The 12910-nt window shown below is 39.0% G+C and overlaps 1 protein-coding gene across 1 annotated transcript in view; it reads right to left on the bottom strand.

The window, feature by feature from the left end:
• Positions 1–12910, bottom strand: part of RERE (arginine-glutamic acid dipeptide repeats) — a 308722-nt gene that overhangs the window by 207084 nt on the left and 88728 nt on the right. Inside the window, exon 4 of the mRNA XM_080801487.1 lies at positions 7552–7677. Coding sequence (XP_080657613.1) covers positions 7552–7677 — 126 coding nt within the window. The remainder of the gene's footprint in view (positions 1–7551; positions 7678–12910) is intronic.

The following is a 12910-nucleotide window of genomic DNA, read 5'->3' as shown; positions in this document are numbered from 1 at the left end:
TGGACACCTACATGCAAAAACAACAAGAAACAAATCCCAGTCTTTACATCCTTCGGAAAAATCGACTTGAAATGGATCACAGACCTGAAATGTAAAAATGCAATACTATAAAACTTCTAGAAGATAATGTAAGAAAAAAACTAGATGACCCTGAGTTTGGCAAGACTTTCTAAATTCAACACAAAGCACATAATCCACGACAGAAAGAATTGATAGACTAGGTTTCATTAAAATTGAAAACTGTTCTGCAAAAGACACTGCCAAGAAAAGACCTACAAAAGACACATCTGACAAAGGACTGCTGTCCAAAATATGCAAACAACCTTTAATACTCAACAATAAGAAAATAACCTGATTAATGACCAGAAACCTTAAAAGACACCTCACCAAAGAAGATATACAGATAGAATTGGGGTGTGGGGAGGAAAACTTCACATCAATGTCATAGAGAAATGCAAGTCAAAACAGCAATTAGATACCACTACAGACCTATCAGAATGGCCACAATCCAGAACACTACCACCACCAAATGTTCGCAAGGATGTGGAGCAAAAGGAACTCTTGACCACTGTTGGGAACGCAACATGATACTGCTACTCTGGCAAACAGTCTAGTTGCTCCTTTAAAAACTAAACATACTCTTACCATACAATCCAGTAGTCACGCTCCTTGATACTTAGCCAAAGGAATTAAAAACTTATATCCACACAAAAACCTGCACATGGATGTTAGAGCAGCTTTATTCATAATTGCTAAAACTCGGAAGAATGAAGAGGTCTCTTTCAGTAGGCTAATGGATAAACTGTAGTACATTCAAACAATGAAATACTATTCAGCATGAAAAAGAAATAAACTTTGAGCCATGAAAACACATGGAGATGTAGGAGATGTGGGAAATCTCTCCACTTTCTGCTCAATTTTGTGGTGAACCTAAAACTATTCTTAAGACTAAAGCCTACTGGGCACCTGCGTGGCTCAGTGGGTTAAGCGTCTGCCTTTGGCTCAGGTCATGACCCCAGGGTTCTGGGATCGAGCCCCACTTCAGGTTCCCTGCTTCTCCCTCTCCACCGCTTGTACTCTCTTGCTCTCTCTCCCTCTCAAATACATAAAACCTTAAAAAAAAGAAGAAAAAAAAAAAAAAAGACTAAAGCCCATTAAAAAAAAAAAAAAAAGAACGAACAAGTACCTGATATTCAATCTAATGACATAACATGAAATCAAAGACAAAACCAGAATATGCTCACTTCCAGGCAGGAGTCATAATAACTTAGTGTAATAATTTCTACAAACCCTGAAAGAGACTGATTAACCTTAGGTTACTACTAAAACTTCACTCCAGTCCCTAAGAAAAATCTGGTACTCTATTGAAGACCTTGATATTTACCAGAGCCGCTGTCAACAAAAGTACTATCCGATATCCTAAAATGAGAGGTAGCACTAAAAAAAGTTAAGCTAAACAAAACTGCAAGTTCTACTTCCACGTGCTGATATTTCTTTGGCAATTTATATTAGTCAAATTAATTCTGGAGAACTTATAAAGCCTGAGAACTCCACGTATTTGCTTAGATATTTTTCTAACAAACAAAACAGCTTCAGGAAAGCAAGGTTAAAAGATCAACAGTATCTGTAAGTAATAAAGGGTGATGTAGTAGCATCACTGAAAGAAAAGCAGTTCAGTGAAACCTACAAGGAATCCCTACCCCTCATATAGACCTATGATTACAAAAAGACTGCTTAAATAGTACGCAGTTTTATAAAACAATAAGGTTATTCAAATATATGTTCTCTAAATGTGGCCTGATGCCCCTTTTGTTTAAAAAAAAAAAAAAAAAAGAGCAGATGAACATGACAGCCCTTAAGAACAAATTAGCTGAAGTTAGCCTTTATGGGAGAACAGGATATGAAAACAACCGATCCAAGTGAAGGAATTTCTCTGGAAGCAGGGCATAATGCTCTCTATTACTAATACTGGTCGGTTGGGTATTTTAAGATTTTTTTCAAACCTGTTACATTAAAATTCAACAGCTATTAATCACCTTTCATTTAGGGTAGTTGGATTAATCCCAGCATTTGTATTAGCAATTTTTCTAAAAACTCCGTTGTTTTAACACCTTTCACTACAATCAAATATAAAAGACAATGGTTATTTTTGGTATTCTTTTTTTTTAAGATTTTATTTATTTATTTGAGAGAGAGAGCATAAGCTGGGGGACAGAGAGAGAGGGAGAAACAGGCTCCCCACCGAGCAAGGAACCCAAGGTGGGATCACGATCTGAGCCGAAGGCAGACAATCAATGGACTGAGCCACGCAGGTGCCCTATTTTTGGCATTCTTAATGTCAACTGTGGGAGCCAAGGAAATACTGAAGAAGCAGGATATCCTCAGAAACCCCTGCATATCGACACAAGCTACCAGATTAGAGTTCTCTATACAGAACTACAAAAGAAACATAATCAGCATTTAAAATGGCATTTTATAATAAATGTTTCCTTTTAATTATTAGATAGTACAGAAGCCCCAAGTATGAAAAATATCAGTGTTAGAAATGATTCCTGAAAATGATAAGTGCCTTCCACAGGCAAGAAATACTATCTTAACATTGGTATGAGTTACAGTCACAGAAGTTTAAAGTAGATATTAAGCAAAGCATTCTTAGCTTTTAAAGAAGTAAATGATGTATGGCATAGGCTGGCTACAAGACATCCTTTAAGAGTTGAGGAAGGTAGCAAGGAGCAGTGAAAAGAGCACTCACTGACCAGAGACACAGGAGACCCAGATTCTGGCCTAAGCAGCCCCTCCCAAAGCAGGGATCTGGGGAAAGCCACCGGGCCCTCCCTCCCTGCTCTGTGTTAGTGGAGCAGGCTTGGGCACTTCCGTGGAGCGGATTTACTCCAAGGGAAATGCGAAGCCCAATTTCTTACATGTATGAAGTTTTACCTGAAACACACACACAGATTAACAAACACAACAGACTACAGGAATTATTTTTCAAATGTATGTAGATGTCATTAAGATAAATAAAAAAGAAACCCAAAGAGCAGCTGTTGGTTAATCATGCGTTTTTAAACAAAAGGACACTAAAAAGATGATCACGAGCGCTAACGCGAAAACAAAATGAACTGATACTAAGGGTTCTCACACCATGCCGTTACCACCACTGTCCATTCAGTCAGGGTGAGGGCCAGCCTGGGACACTCTCAGTGGCAGAAGCCGTCTGCTCCACCAAGCAAGTGATCAGCATGCCAGCTCAGGAGGTCTTTAAGTAAAGTGAAGGCAAAGGTGGGCCTCACTGCAGGGACCATCCAGGAAGTACAGAAAGAAGTCAGCCATGAGAGCCACAGAGACTACACAAGGGCCAAGGTGAGGTCCCGAGTTAAACCTCAGTCCTGACATTCACTCAAGGCAAGATTTTATATAATTATAAACCCCAAATTTTCTCATCTGCAAAATGAAATAAATATCACAAATTAAACTATGTGAAAAGAGTAGCACAGTGCCTGGACACAAAGTAAATGCTCCATGTTAGTTTACTTCCTTAACAAACAGCTAGCTGATTTGAGGTTTTAAATGACACACTGCAGAGACTTTATAGAGCCAGTTTCTAATCTTAATTTAGAATTTTTTTTCAACATTTTTAGGAATCTACTGATTAGCACCCGTGGTTTAAACAAATACTCCAGAAAAATTCACATACATATAAGACTCTGCAAGAAATTCAAGAAGTTCACAGACCCTGTTAAACTCAGTCCTCCGGGCCCTATGGACCTCAGAATAAGAATGTCTAGAATACTAATAAATTATTTAAAACATGAGTTGGTACAATGAAAAACTGTAAGACAACAGATAACACTTAATGAATGCTTATTATATGCTTAATACCATGCTAAGAAATTCAATGAATTATTTCATTATGCTTTGCAACAACCCTTGGGGTAGACAGTAGTGCTGTGCCCATTTTATAAGTGAGAAAACTAAGTGTTAAAAACGTTAATTAACATGTCCCCTGTTACAAAGGAACACATCATGAGTGAAACATGCACTCTAAAGAATGCACCAAAAACAAATCCAGTAGTTCAAAAAAAATGACAGAAATAAAAGTTTGTTCCACTGTTACAGTCCTGTTTTATTTATTTGTGTTAGTCACTCAACAGAGATCTTAAACATGCAAAAAACATGCAACTACAAAACAAAAATACTAAACAAATTGGGGTGCCTGGGTGGCTCAGTGGGTTAAGCCTCTGCCTTTGGCTCAGGTCATTATCTTAGGGTCCTGGGATGGAGCCCCACACGGGGCCCTCTGCTCAACGGGGAGCCTGCTTCCTCCTCTCTCTCTGCCTGCCTCTCTGCCTACTTGTGATCTCTGTCAAATAAATAAATAAAAATCTTTTAAAAAAATACTAAACAAATTAGTCAAACCCTTCATCTCCTAGTGAGGAAGGAGTCAGGTGCCGCCAACAAGAATTCCAGCCTGCAGAGCTGCACCCATGACAAAGAAAATAAGCAAGCATTTTTAAGTCTCCTTTAAATAGCTGTACTTTTCGGGGTGCCTGGGTGGCTCAGTGGGTTAAAGCCTCTGCCTTCGGCTCAGGTCATGATCCCAGGGTCCTGGGATCGAGCCCCCGCATCAGGCTCTCTGCTCGGCAGGGAGCCTGCTTCCCTTCCTCTCTCTGCCTGCCTCTCTGTCTAATTGTGATCTCTGTCTATCAAATAAATAAATTAAAAAAAAAAAAAAGAGCTTAAATACCTGTACTTTTCTACTCTGGCTAGAATCTGTCCTTGCCACTGAAACCATCCACTACTGGGGTGGGGGTGGGGGTGCCCAGAGGGGATCATCTTTGCGCAGTCTAGGGAGGCTCTGGGAAATGTTTTCTCTGCCTTCCCACCTCCCTCACTATCCCTGAATTGCCAGCAAACACAGCACTTTTTGCTTTAAAAAAACAAAACAAAACAAAACAAAAAAACAAGCTAATAGATTCTCCGTAAGTAAAAAGGTGGCCTTTCCAGCACAAATACTTTAAATATGAACAGGTAAGTTAAAAATTTATAAGATTAAATCTAAGTTGATATCATCATCAGTGTAGAAACACAGATCACATATACCTGAATATACAAAGAAAGTTAAATTATGATGCAGTTAGCACTACCCTATAAAAACTAAATTAACAAAAATAGTCTATTAGGGAAGACATCTGGTGTATCATGGCAAGAACTGTTAATGATATTGTCTGCAACCCTGTAATCAATTTTTTTTTCTCCCAGCAGCTCTCTCATTGCACTGTATTAGATCTGTGTGCCTGCAGAATTTATGAGAGCTCCACACATGGGGGGTAGCTTTGCCAACTGGATCTGACTCAGATCCAGCTCAAATGACTTTGGCAGCAAGAAGCGTTGTTAAAGAACAATCAATACAGTTTGGTTTATGTAGCATCATCTTGACTCAAAGATTTATTATTCTATTATAGAATCTTCTTAAACCTACATATGATGGTACCTAAATATGCCACCAATCATGAATTTACTTACCCCACTGAATATAATACTTTTTACTGCTATAAATAAATACATAAACAAACAAATACTGGTCATCACTAACACTAATACAAAAAGTTTACTAAAAATCATTGTTATTATGAACAGAATTTTAAGTCCATTCAACAAATCCTGATTAGTGAATACTGTGGTAAATGACAGTCTAACAATGACACCCATGCTAAATGGAGGATAAAGTGAGAAAATATCAGCCTGAAAGATAAAATCATTTCTTAGATACATATGGAACCAAGAAGACAACTGGTAAAGGCTGAAGTTTTTTAAGTAGGTGGTCAAGCTGGGACTCTGCTAATTTGTCCCTTATGATGTCAGTGCATCTCTCCAGAGATTAAAATTAGACTTTTATCCACTACATTGGGTCTTATCTTCCATTGTGAATGGTTATTATATCAAGAATTCCAAGGATTCCACAGTGCGAACATTTTTTCTGGTCTCATTCTTGATAAATTACACCAGAAACTATTCGAACCTGAAATTACTGTTGTGATGAATATCCTAGCTTCGTTTACGATTACTAACATCCGACACCTCCATTGCCCTGGTCCTCTTCACTTTACGCGTGCGTGACAGCCCTCACCACCTAACCGGAGCTCCCGCAGTCCGCCCTGGCTCCACCATGCTACCCAATCCATCTTCATAAGCAGGCCTTTGCAAATCAGCTTGCCTGGAATAAAAAAGCCTACAAAGGCTTCTCTTCTGCCTATCACATAAAATCTTCCCTGTTCTCACCTTTACAATGCTCTATGATCTGGCCCCACATTATATCCCACCTTTGCTCCCATGCTCCCACAACTCACTAACCTGTGCTCTTCATAGACGTCCTGTGGTCATCTTCTCTCAATTCCCAGCTTCACCGGGCCCACTGCCTATGTGGCTTACAGCGACAAGCTGACTCGTACACCTGGAAGGCTCCTCCAGTCTGCCTGTCCACATGTTACTGAGGTATCAAAACCAAACCCAGCTCCTCAAAACCTGCCTACCCTCCCAAAACTTTCCCAAGTGCAAAAGCCCATTTGCGGCACTCTCTTCTCCTAGTTTAAGATATTATTTTGCTACACTGCAACTGAACAACTCATTATATAGTACCAGTATCCTGTATTATGCACATGCATACGCGAGGGCTACTCCCTGGTGTTATTTTGTAATTGAGTATGGATTTGAACCCCACAGTCAGGTTACATACAAAAGAGAAAGACAGGTCCTCACCCTTCTTTCACAATTAACAGCAGTCTATCAGAACAATAAACACCTGTCTTTCAGGAAATGTTATCATTAAATCCTTACAAAGAGGGAAAAAAAGGAAGACAGGTGTATATACAACTTTCATAAAAGGAGAGATACATCCCACACAAATAACCCACCGATCACTAACGCCAGGCCCTGTGTTCTGGGGACAGAGCAACACGGACACTTTCTCCTGTGGCGTCTCACACACGTCATTACCACCAGGTACCAGAGACGTTACCAGGGCACAGCTGAGAGCACCAGATCTACGCCCTAACTCGAGACTTTGGAAGTGTTTAATTCTGTATCTGGCATTGCAGAAAAGCCTCACTACTCCTCAGCAATATTCTATAAAATATCACCTGAGAGGACAGCATCCAAAATAGTTTAGATTCGTGGGCCCTGAGTCCCAACGATGCTGGGGAAGTGCGTGTTCCACATTTGGACTCAAACTTACCCCCTTTTTTCCCCTTTCAGTTGCCAACATCCATACTCGCTGCTGATTGCCAGCTCCTGCTCCTTGCAGCGGCCCAGCATGCTCTCTGCTGGCACCCAAATACCCTACACCACCAAACCCCGCTGACTTCTGGAACTGTCCTAGAGGGGTAAGGCAAGTCCCGTATTTTGCTTCCTCTGTGCATGTACTTGTTACTCCTTTAAAAACACATACAATACAGCACATTTTTAAAGGGGCTCTGGGGAGGGAGGTAATATTCCTATTTTATACCCTATGGGATATAAAATATTGATAGCTTTTAAAAACGGGATTCTCCTTACCCCTACAGGCCCTCTCCCGGCTTCAGAAAGATGTTGTGGTGGCTGTGATGCCACCGGCAGAGAGCATGCTGGGGGGTCACACAAAGCAGGAGTTGGAGATCTGCAGCAGGCCTGGGAGTTGTGGACCTAAAAAAGAAAAGAGCTTTCAGTTAGCATGCCCAACGTCCCCTCCGGCCCTGGTTACTAGGGGCACGCAGCACACAAGCAGGAATCTGCACCACCCTTTAGCAGATGGCCTCTCAGAGAATTTATTCTACTGCTGAAGTTAGCCTTTCTGCGTCAATTGGAGCTGTTTCCTTGTTTCAGTAAGAACAAACCTATGACCCTTCTGGCTCCACAGTGGAATCTGGGTCCTGTTGAAAAGCAGTATGGTGTGTGCCCCCAAAATAACCAAGTTAAGATGCGACACAGTGCCGAAGCACAGTGACAATGGCATGCTTTGCTTAGATTAAAAACAAAAAAGCAACGGTGTCAGATAAACACAACTATAAAATGAACCACAAGTGGACAAACTGAGCTTTCAGAAGAGTTTCCAACGTGAGATGCTAGGGGCATAAGACAGATACTTAATAAGAAAATATTCAAGACATTAGCGGGTCAAAGAAAGACCTTACGTTTTCTCAAAGCCCTGGTTTAATTTTATAAAGCTAAAAGTAAAAGACAAAGGTTTAATACCAGAGGGAAAAAAAGACACCATTCAAATGAGCTTTAATTTTCTCACAAACGCCCACCTGAACAAAACGTAAAGCTCAAGAAAGGCATTATTTCTTTTAGAGGCAAAACCAGTTCTGGTATGTATCACACATCTATTTTATTTTTCTTTTAAACTTTGAAGACATTTAAAAGCAGCAGCCAATTATAGAGCAACTCCTGAAAGTCAGCACCGTCCTTGTGAGCATCAAAAAAAGATACCTCAAATAACAGTTTGAGTGTGTTCCCTTTCAAATATTCTAGAGAGTACATAACACTTCCAAAAAACTAACCAATCCAATTTTGTGTGGTTTTAAATGAACTAAAAACTCCATAAAATCAGATACTTATATAAGAATCTCTGCTCTAAAAGGTGTTTAAAAATGACAGATAAACTTTTTAATATTAAACCATTTTTAGGGAGCCTTATTACATTCAGTTCTTTAGAATCCCTAACAACCTCCTGTGATCCAAGATTTTCATATCCTCCATTAATGACCTGTTTTTCCATGTCTCCTTTAAAATAAACAAGAACATGAATCCCAAGAAAATAAGCCAATACTGGGAATGTGTTCATCATGATGGTTTTCTTTCCTTTTGGTACAGATCACGCTCTAGAGTATGCTGGGCACCACACAGGACACTTCCTGTGCGGTCAGTCTCTGACTCCCACTGCCTCACATGATGACACCAATATTGTTTGCAACACAACCTTCCCCACCACACCTCCCCTCCTCCCCATACCAGCTCTGCAGACAAATCAAAGGTTCAACTGTGTACCAGAATGTACAATATACTCAATACTTTTTACCATAATCATCCAATAAAAATGAATTGCTGGTTAATTGTTTGCACTAGAATTCATTAATCAATCAGATCATGCAAATCCTTATTCATTCAAATTCAAGTCAACACCTAGTAAGGCATTTCAAAGCACCTTGGCATTATTTTAAATATGCAAAAGTTCAAATAATTATTAAAACATTTTAAATATTAAGAAATACATTTTAAAGCATATCACTGTTCTTATTTAGGAATCAGAAAACATGGACAGTATCTGTTTCCCTGATTTTCTTCAGTTCTTCTAATGGGTTTTCCTTGTCCAGTTCTAAGGAATCATGTTTGAACACTAAGACTTGGCCAATATTCTTGCCCAGCAGCTCTCTGCAATATCAAATTGTCTCCAACTTTCTTAGGCTCCTTTTTAAGAAAAGATGAGAATGCCTAAAGTTTTCCACATTGAAAACATTTCACATAGAACAGGTTTATTAAACATTTTTAGATACATATTTTATAGAAGAGTAAAATTAAAACTCTTTTCTTAGTTCTAAAATCCAAATAAACCAGGAGAAAATGAATTACCCAACTTTATAATAATTATGAACCATTAAAACTTTAAATCCCATGTGGCCTATGACTGTTGGTCATGAGTGAAAACAGCCTGCTGAGAAGCTGAGAAAATGGGGCCAATAAGATGCTATGAGATTATTTATTCCCAAAGCCTCACTGTGATTTTCACTTACGTGAATATCATCCCCTCCATTCATACGTTGGCATTCACATCCTGCAAAAAGGTGATGGTGATTCAAAGTAACTTTCAACATGATTGCCCCGTAACTGGCAGGAGAAATATCTGACAACATTTTGTCCATTAAACTTGGGGCCAAGGATTTCATCCCCCCTCTTGCTTCTTAAAGGATTAAATAAAATTTTAAGCTTCACATTTACATGTGAAAAGGACATTTGGTCTCACCACATATATTTATTATTTGTGGCTTACTCCAAACAAATTGGGGGAAGTAAGTCCAATACCCCATTATAGTTTATTATAATGCTTCTGGATAGCAACTAAGCAACTATGGCCTTTACTTTAAACAAAAGGAGAAAAAAGGTGTGGCCTTCAGAAGGACCAAATCAAGAATGTGTACCTTTTCTTGACTTAGAAATCACCATGTAAGAAGAGTGTTGCCACAGTGACGTACTCACTCCTAACACGTGAGAACAGCTAAACTAGCGGACAGGAACAACTCCTCTGAAAGAATTCTTTTTTTTTTTTTTTTAAGATTTTATTTATTTATTTGACAGAGAGAGAGATCACAAGTAGTCAGAGAGGCAGGCAGAGGGGGAGGGGAAGCAGGCTCCCCGCTGAGCAGAGAGCTTGATGCAGGGCTCGATCCCAGGACCGGGAGATCATGACCTGAGCTGAAGGCAGAGGCTTAACCCACTGAGCCACCCAGGCGCCCTGAAAGAATTATTTCAACTGTACCTCCCACTATGTCTCTAAGTAATATTTAATTCTTCACTCTACAAACTAAAAACAGTTGATAATTAATTTCATGGGTCTCACTTCATTATCCAACACTACCCTCCAAGTCACAAAAGCTGTATGTGTGGGTGGTACTGACCTTTTCCCAGGAAATGAACTAGAAGGAGAAAAAGAAGTATGGAGAAAAATGTTCAGTTCTGCAGGCCTAACTTGAGGGACTATCAAGAAGAGAAAAACAGCCACTTCTTATACAAAAATGAACCATCACAGCATAAGGCATTTTTCCTATCCACTGGCCTTCTCAGAATGTTTATCTATAGACTAAGCCCTCATTTGTCTTTGCTAAAAGTCAGTAATATCAAAAATTCAAATAGATTATGATGCCTGAAAAATATTATGACTTTGGCATTACTCGTGTAAATTTCCTTAAGAAAATAAGAAATTGAGTTTAAACATATTTTAAGAATAAATTATTTAAATATATAAAATACTACACACTGCAGGCTACCAAAATACTACGTATTGTAAATTAAAGGTAAAGAAACAGGTCTTTTTGGTTTGCTTAATAAACAGAAGGTTAATTTGTAGTTAATGCATCGTATCAAATTACTACTAAAGTTTTTCTAAAACTTCATGCAGTGAATTTTTTCCACTTAAATGTAATAAACATTTATTGTGGATGTTATATGGGCCAGGCAATGAGCTAAAAGCACACAGTATACATCAATGAGTAACACAGGCATAGTGTCTGCCCCTACAAAAACTTAGATCCAGAGCACCAATGAAACATCAACATTGCTACCATGTCATTCCATGGCCCAGGCACTATCATCCACTTTGTAGGCTTGATTTTTTCATCTAAAAACCTCCTACCTGCAAGGTAGGTTTATTTATACCCTAGCCTCATCTGTAAATAAAATAAGGTTAAGAGAGTTAAGCATCTTGCCCAAGGTCATAAAAGAAAGCAACTCAAGAACAGACCAGGTGATGTCAAAGTCAAGCTCCCAAAACATGCACTCTACACCCTACCATCTCTCCTCTCAGTCCCCGAGTAACACCTCAAATTCTGAAATAGCCATACTCACACTAATGTAGACCTCCTGTCCCACCCCCAGGAAAGTTAATACAAGATTTACCTAAAATGAATGCCCACTTCCTAAATGTCTATACAACATATATTCTGTGCTGAATGGTCACTGCAGCCAAGATGGGATTAAATAATTGTGGCATGTGATACATGAGTGATAATTAACTCGTGTGTACACACAGAAGTGTGTACACAGTGCATATTAACAAACTATCCCATATTCCCCAGCGTTATCTATATAAAGGTCTCTAACCAAAAATGGGAAGATAAAATTACTTATCCTCAGTAAGTTTTCATTTTAAAGATGGAAAAGCACCTTCTTGCTTTTAATCTACTTCAGAGAAACTTGATTTGGTGGAGAGGGGACAACGTCAGTGGCGCACGGAAGCTGCATGGGAGCTAATTTCTCTGCAGCCCCTCTCTGTTGTACTGTGGCAATCGACTTTTGGGGTAGGGTTATAGATGCAGACCGGGAATCCGAAATTCCAAAAATTCCTCCCTTGGCTGCTCACATTTGGCAATGAAACCAAGAGGGAGATGGTGTTCAATCTTGAATAACGTGGCCCCCATGTTCACAGCAGTACTGGAGATGTGCCTTTGTCAAGGTAACTAGTGGTACTATGCAGTCTCAGCTACCCCACATTCACAACCAACACTTACAATGTATGCTGTCAGGGACATAAATGATATAAAAGCACAGTCATCCATGCAGAGTCCTAACAACTCACTGAGCCCTGAACAGTCAACTAAAAATACCATAATATCCCTAATGATATATCCCCAACTTCAGGGAATCTCTAAAATCAGGTTTAATTTTAACAACTTTTCCACTTTTAATAAACCAAACTGGAGCCAAAATGAATGGCATTTGCTCAAAATAGTATTTGTAATAATTACATACCCTACCTAGAAATTCATTTCATACAACAGTTAAAGAATCAATAACTATGTAACTCTAGGAAACCAAAATCTTATTTTTTTTCTATTGTATGAATGATAGGAACTCACTGGGAATCCACAAAGAATGCCCATGTAGAATATCAAAAGGAAGGGCTTCAATTACTCAACTGTGACTGAAGAATTAGATATGAAGTACTACTACTAGAGCCAAACAAGGTACTCCTCGGTGTTCTACTGCATGAAAATCACTAAACAATCTTGCAAAAAGCATTTTCAGACTTTACGATTATTTCTAGAGAGCAAATTCACTCCATTATATGCTGAAGGCCTAGATTTCTATAAAAATGGAATTTTACTATTTTTTACAGTAAAAGCAAGAAAGAAATCTTTCTTTTGGGACAAAAGGTGAATGGCTT

Source organism: Martes martes, assembly GCF_963455335.1.
Source record: "Martes martes genome assembly, chromosome: 4".
Classification (NCBI taxonomy): Eukaryota; Metazoa; Chordata; class Mammalia; order Carnivora; family Mustelidae; genus Martes; species Martes martes.
This window is presented reverse-complemented; position numbering and strand designations above follow the sequence as displayed.